At 41.7% G+C, this 7629-nt stretch overlaps 1 protein-coding gene across 3 annotated transcripts in view; it reads left to right on the top strand.

The window, feature by feature from the left end:
* The window catches only part of nme6 (NME/NM23 nucleoside diphosphate kinase 6), a 15188-nt gene extending 8890 nt beyond the window's left edge, over positions 1 to 6298 (top strand). For all 3 annotated transcript variants that reach the window (XM_024139868.2, XM_024139867.2, XM_024139869.2), the window contains exons 4-6: positions 1556 to 1595; positions 4040 to 4200; positions 5072 to 6298. In XM_024139868.2, the coding sequence (XP_023995636.1) occupies positions 1556 to 1595; positions 4040 to 4200; positions 5072 to 5223 (353 nt within the window). In that variant the 3' untranslated portion in view covers positions 5224 to 6298. The remainder of the gene's footprint in view (positions 1 to 1555; positions 1596 to 4039; positions 4201 to 5071) is intronic.
* Positions 6299 to 7629: the final 1331 nt, after the last annotated feature.

Below are 7629 nucleotides of genomic sequence, written 5' to 3'. Positions count from 1 at the left end.
CGATACGAGGTGGTTCTATGTGGCGATACGAGGTTTGGTTCTATGTGGCGATACGAGGTGGTTCTTTGATGGTGGCGATACGAGGTGGTTTATGTGGCGAGATATACGAGGGTGGTTCTATGGTGGCGATGGGGTGGTCTATGTGGTGCGATACGAGGTGGTTCTATGTGGTGATGTTTGAGGTGGTTCTATGTGGCGGATACGAAGGTGGTTCTATGTGGCGATACGAGGTGGTTCTATGTGGCGATACGAGGTGGTTCTATGTGGTGATACGAGGTGGTTCTATGTGGTGTACGAGTGGTTCTATGTGGCGATACGAGGTGGTTCTACGTGTGATACGAGGTGGTTCTATGTGGTGATAAAGGTGGTTCTATGTGGTGATACGAGGTGGTTCTATGTGGTGATAGAGAGGTGGTTCTTGTGGCGATACGAGGTGGTTCTATGTGGTGATACAAGGTGGTTCTAATGTGGTTGGTTCTATGTGGTGATACGAGGTGGTTCTAGTGGTGGTGATATGAGGTGGGTTCCTATGTGGTGATACGAGGTGGTTCTATGTGGTGACTACGAGGTGGTTCTATGTGGCGATAACGAGGTGGTTCTATGTGGTGATACGAGTGGGTTCTATTTTGGTGATACGAGGTGGTTCTATGTGGCGATAGAGGTGGTTCTATGTGGTGGTTGTAGAGCATGGCGCTTGTCGCCCATGGAAACATGTAGCTATGCATTTGGGGGCTGCAGGTAGCCTAGTGGTTAGAGGTTGGACTAGTAACGCAAAGGTTTGCAAGAGATCGAATCCCTGAGCTGACAAGGTAAAATCTGTCTTTCTGCCCTGAACAAGGCAGTTAACCCACTGTTTAAAGTGACTTGCCTAGTTTAAATAAAAGGTAAAAGTTTAAAAAGTACTGTACTCGCTTCGGCTAATATTTTTATTTAAAAAGTCTGCTAATGGTTATTATTATATAAGGCATTTGCTAGATTCTTTAAATGAGGGAAAAAACAAGTAAACATTTGATCAAGATAATCTATTATATTATAGGTGGCATTCAGAAGTATTCAGACCCTTGTCTTTTTCCAGCTTATGTTAAGTTAAGCCTATTCTAACATGGATAAAAATATAAAAATCTCAATCAATCTACAACACATACCATAAAGAAAAAGCGGAAAACAGTTTTTTAGAAATGTTAGCTAATATGATTTAAAAATCAAAACCAAAACACCTTATTTACATAAGTATTCAGACCAAGAGAGCTGGATGAATCATTCTGGGTTTTCACTGGTCTCTTTGCCACGCCATGCTGACAGTTGTATAACTATCCAGAACCACAGCCATGGCAATGCGTCTCCACAGAGAAACATTGGCGATAGATGTTGCGCCTTCTGAAGAGCTAGTGACTTTCAAGCGTGGCACCGTCATAGGAAATGTATCACCACATAGAACCACCTCGTATCACCACATAGAACCACCTCGTATCACCACATAGAACCACCTCGTATCACCACATAGAACCACCATATATCTTTGATGCGTCTTTGTGTGTTTTGTCTCATCTTTCAGGACGGTTCTTCTACCAAAGACTGGTTGAGTTCATGTCCAGGTAAGCTTCAAGTCATTTCTCCCCACACTTTTTAATGTAGCTTCCATAACTTTAAAGTGTGTCCCAAATTGCACCCTATTTGGACTAAAGTAGTGTACTATGTAGGGAATAGGCTGCCGTTCGGGACGCAAGCCTCTGACTCATATTCATTGTATAACTTACCTTTATCAAATCAAATTGTATTGGTCACATACACACCTTTATCTCCCGCTATAATGTGATGTAAGTGCTGTTGAATGTGAAGACAAAAGCATCTTGACAACTAAACACAGTATGTAACTTAGACTCGATGGCGTATCTTTGCCCACTTCTGATATTTTGCCCAATTATTGGCAAAAGAGTWGATCTGATTGGTCAACAGATCAATTAGTGGAAAGAGAATCAGAATTGGGCTGCCTGTGTAAACGTGGCCTTTGTCACATTCWTACTGCTGAGATGCGATCGCATGGAAACTCAAGTACTGGTGCCGGATTCACAAATCCTTAAGGATACCTTCTTGGGTCAGCAGGTAGCCTAGTGGTTAGAGCGTTGGGCCAGTAACCAAAAGGTTGCTAGATCGAATCCCCGAGCTGACAAGGTAAAAATCTGTTGTTCTGCCCACTGTTCCTAGGCCGTCATTGAAAATAAGAATTTGTTCTTAACTGACTTACCTGGTTAAATACAATTAAGAAGAAATATCTTCTTAACTGCCATTTTTTCCCCCTTAACTATTTATTTCACCTTTATTTAACCAGGTAAGCAAGTTGAGAACACGTTCTCATTTACAATTGCGACCTGGCCAAGATAAAGCAAAGCAGTTCGACACAAACAACAACACAGAGTTACACATGGAATAAAACAAACATACAGTCAATAATACAGTAAGAAAATAAATCTATATACAATGTGAGCAAGTGAGGTGAGTTAAGGGAGGTGAAGGCAAAAAAAGGCCATGGTGGCGAAGTAAATACAATATAGCAAGTAAAACACTGGAATGGTAGATTTGCAGTGGAAGAATGTGCAAAGTAGAGATAMAAATAATGGGGTGCAAAGGAGCAAAATAAATAAATACAGTAGGGAAAGAGGTAGTTGTTTGGGCTAAATTATAGATGGGCTYTGTACAGGTGCAGTAATCTATGAGCTGCTCMSACAGCTGGTGCTTAAAGCTAGTGAGGGAGATAATAGACTTAAGAAGAAAGTTAAGCAAAGTTGCTATTCCTCAATAAAGTTACTGGAAATGTTCTTTKGGTTTTTCTTAAGTTTCTTCCTAAGAACAAAGTTATTGGAAATGTACTTAACTTTAAGACAGCTAAACCCTTCTCTTGTGCAGACTGGGCCCAGGAGGTGAGCATTTTAAAAATACCTAACTGTATTGATTACAAAAGTTATTAAAATAACAATAGTCATAAAAACAGAATAATAATTTATGAACTATCTTATAAACMTAATTTTTTTCTTAAGCAGCTTCTTAGCATTTTTGGTACGTAATGTTTTGTGAATCCGGCCCCCTGCTGCTTACATGCATGTGGATAGAAAAGTATCGGTTGAGACATCCCACAATAAAAGASTACATCACTTGAGGTCCGATTTCTCTCCCCTGAGAGCCCCATATGAACCACTTCTCTCCATCCAGCCATACGAACCACTTCTATCCATCCAGTCTTTGAGGCAGCTCTGTGAGGGGTGCCTGTTGTCGTCAGCTCATTCATAACGGGGCTTGGGCGCCGAGGAGGACGCTAGGAGCCGAGGAGGACGTAGCTCATTTATAGACCCCCCCCATGCAGGGCACCCTTCTGGCTTCTAAAGGGGTTCTTCCGCGCCATTGGCTCCAAATGGCACCCTATTCCCTATGCAGTGTACTACTTTTGACCAGAGTCTGGTTTAAGCCGCTTAAGTTTAGTGCACTACATGGGGAATAGTGTTCCATTTAGGACACAAACCTGTGTGCGACGGTTGGTGGTTGCTGCGGTAACCGATCCTGGGGGGCCGGCCATGTTGTTATTTTATTTTCTTTCTCGTTCTGAACTCCTGAAAGAATACATAAATGAGTGTTGGTGTTACATCACAGCTTGAAGTAGAGTTTTGTTTTAACGTTCAAGGTTTTATTTATTTTTTAGGTTAGACTGTCTTTTCCTTCTGTGGGGTGGGTTGTCTTTTACCACCCGTTGTGCTACTGTGTATCCGGGGGGGTGGGGGTGTGTCTTTGAGTAGGATGTCTCTGAGTGGATCTGGTCTTTTACCATGTTTTCATCATATGAACATTTTAACCAAACACTGCATTTTGACCTGTAGTCCCAATTCTATTTACAAAGCAGATATAATTTGAGGCCATCACTGGCTGTGTATTTTAAAGGTGATACTCTTGTGCTGGTGTATCCTACCTCACACAGATTGAGTGGAAGGAACTCTTTGTCAAAAGGCTCCCTAGTTTTAAACTTTTGCCCCATTTCTCTGTTGTGATTCAGTGGTCCGATGCGGGCCTACGTCCTGGCTAGAGAGGACGCCATAACCCACTGGAGAGAACTGATGGGTCCTACCAAGGTGTTCAGGGCACGCTATACCTCTCCCTTAACCATCAGAGCCCAGTACGGACTCACTGACACCAGGAATACCACACACGGCTCTGGTAAGTCCCCCAGGGCTCTGGTAAGTCCCCCAGGGCTCTGGTAAGTACCCCAGGGCTCTGGTAAGTACCCCAGGGCTCTGGTAAGGCCCAGGGCTTCTGTTCAGGCCCCCAGGACTCTGGTAAGTCCCCCAGGGCTCTCGGCTCTGTTAAGTCCCCCAGGGCTCTGGTAAGTCCCCCAGGGCTCTGGTAAGTCCCCCAGGGCTCTGGTAAGGCCCCCAGGGCTCTGGTAAGGCCCCCAGGGCTCTGGTAAGGGCTCTTCCAGGGCTCTCGGCTCGGGTAAGGCCCCCAGGGACGTGAGGGTTTTCCTCTATCCTGGTATTATCTACACATATGGCTTCATGCTCTCTACACTGAGCACCGTTTTTCTAATAGAAGATTGTAGGATGTAGTTGTTGTTACAGAGTAGGGCCTTTCCTGCCACGCTGAACAAATAGAAACATGGATGATGTTCAGGGGAACAGCAGTGAACTGATCTGTAGATGAAGGTTCTCTGGTACATGTGTATGATAGGTATCACATATAGGTTTTGTATTAGACAACCAGAATCCTTTGAGTAATCTCCTCTACTGATTTGTAGTCTACAATACTTTGGGGGGTGTAAGCATCGCAGCCCATATACAACTTTATCTTCATATTCTGGCTGGTGCTGGTGGTTGGGACTCCTGACCATAAACTGTATGCCATAACTTTAATAACATCAATGTCATTTTAAAGATTTATTTGATTCTACTAATATTAATTTCCATAAACCCTTTAACTCTTGATGTTGTGTAATAATCTCGTGAAACATAACATGCCAAAGTAATTTCCCAAACTTGGGCTAATTTAAAGTCTTCTTTATAAAGGAATGTTAAATTCTTCCCGTTTCCAGATTCGGTGGAATCGGCACAGAGAGAGATCAGTTTCTTCTTCCCAGACTTCAGTCAGGAGACGTGGATGGAGCGAGAGGAGCTGGGGTTCAGGAAGGGACGCATGGAGTACAACCAAAAGAAACAGATACACACGTTACCAGTTCACAGCTAACTGCTGATCTCAGTACAGTGACTGGACCAGGGCCTGTATTCATAAAATATCTCAGTAAGTACAGTATGTACAGTACCAGTCAAAAGTTTGGACACACCTACTCACTCAAGGGTTTTTGTTTTTACTATTTTCTACATTGTAGAATAATAGTGAACACTTCAAAACTATGAAATAACACATATGGAATCATGTAGTAACCAAAAAAGTGTTAAACAAATCAAAATATATTTTATATTTGAGAATTTTCAAAGTAACCACCCTTTGCCTTGATGACAGCTTTGCACACGCTTGGCATTCTCTCAACCAGCTTCACCTGGAATGCTTTCCCATCAGTCTTGAAGGAGTTCCCACATATGCTGAGCACTTGTTGGCTGCTTTTCCTCCACTCATTTCAACCATGAAGGCCTGATTCACACAGTCTCCTCTGAGCAGTTGATGTTGAGATGTGTCTGTTACTTGAATTCTGGGAAGCATTTATTTGTGCGGCAATTTCTGAGGCTGGTAACTCTAATGAACGTATCTTTTTCAGAGGTAACTCTGGATCTTCCTTTCCTGTGGCGGTCCTCATGAGAGCCAGTTTCATCATAGCGCTTGATGGTTTTTTGCGACTGCACTTGAAGAAACTTTAAAACGTGTTATTTCATAGTTTTGTCGTCTTCACTATTATTCTACAATGTAGAAAATAGTAAATATATATATATATATATATGTCATCAAGGCAAAGGGTCACTTCTTTGAAGAATCTCAAATCTAAAATATATTTTGATTTGTAATTTTTTGGGGGGTGATTTCTTTAACACTTTTTTGGTTACTACATGATTCCACATGTGTTATTTCATAGTTTTGTCTTCTTCACTATTTTTCTACAATGTACAATATAAAGATGTCCTTCCACATTATGCACCATGGACAATATTCCAATCACAATTGTCTGCAGTTGATACTATGTAAATAATGCAACTTCTATGACATGACTTAAAGGAAATGAAACCACAAAGCTCTCACACGTCATCTGTTTTATTGTCAGTACAAATGTACACTATCCCTATCGATAAACGTGAACTAAAGAGTTAAGTTTTGTAATGTTTATGTTTAGTATTTCAATATGCAACTCATTAGGTAGTGTTTGTTTTGTCTTGACGGATGAAAAAAAAAACTGTACACTACAATGTATGTCTTCTAATGAAGAGGCACTTTTTTTGGTGAACAAAACTTTACAAACGAGTGACTTTATGAACAACTGACTGTACGAACTAGTGAGTGAATGATTTGAGGTGACTACACATCAAGTATCAGCTCTACATGAAGAGAGCTTGATTCAAAACAGATTTAGCTGTCGAGTATGACCTATTATACCCTTCATCTATTGGATAGCTACAGTAGCGTCAGAAGATCCTCCGTACAATTCTCACAAAGTTTTAGACGTTCATCTTTGGTATCGTGTCCATAGAGATAAAACTGTCTTATCTAGCTTATCAGAGCTGGTATCAGGCAAGATGGCGGACCGATTGTGCAGCGGATTCGAACTTTATTTCCTCTCTAGTAATCTATCTCTATGGTCGTGTCTTTGTCTTTCTCGTCGTCAAAATAGCGCTCGGCATCAAATGAAAGTTTTTTTGGTCTCGTACACAGATTTGCAGATGTTACCGCAGGTGCAGAGAAATCCTTGTGTTTCTAGTCCAGTAATACCTAGCAATACAAAACAAACTATACACACATAATCCCCCCCAAAATAAATTATATAGGATTAACCATGACTGGAATACAGTATATACATATGAAGTGGACAGCAGTAGTTAAATAGGATGAGCCATGACTAGAATACAGTATATACATATGAAGTGGACAGCAGTAGTTATATAGGATGAACCATGACTAGAATACAGTATATAAACTCAGCAAAAAAAGAAATGTCCTCTCACTGTCAACTGCATTTATTTTAAGCAAATTTAACATGTGTAAGTATTTGTATGAACATAAGATTCAACAACAGACATAAACTGAACAAGTTCCACAGATATGTGACTAACAGAAATTGAATAATGTGTCCCTGAACAAAGGGGGTCAAAAGTAACAGTCAGTATCTGGTGTGGCCACCAGCTGCATTAAGTACTGCAGTGCATCTCCTCCTCATGGACCGCACCAGATTTGCCAGTTCTTGCTGTGAGATGTTACCCCACTCTTCCACCAAGGCACCTGCAAGTTCCCGGACATTTCTGTGGGGAATGGCCCTAGCCCTCACCCTCCGATCCAGACTTGCTCAATGGGATTGAGATCCGGGCTCTTTGCTGGTCATGGCAGAACACTGACGTTCCTGTCTTGCATAAATCAACGCACAGAAACGACGCAGTATGGCGTGGTGGTATTGTCATACTGGAGGTTCATGTCAGGAAGAGCCTGCAGGAA

The sequence above is a fragment of the Salvelinus sp. IW2-2015 genome, unplaced genomic scaffold, assembly GCF_002910315.2.
Source record: "Salvelinus sp. IW2-2015 unplaced genomic scaffold, ASM291031v2 Un_scaffold1936, whole genome shotgun sequence".
Lineage (NCBI taxonomy): Eukaryota > Metazoa > Chordata > Actinopteri > Salmoniformes > Salmonidae > Salvelinus > Salvelinus sp. IW2-2015.
The sequence above is the reverse complement of the archived record's forward strand: the minus strand, read 5'-3'. Positions and strand labels throughout refer to the sequence as shown.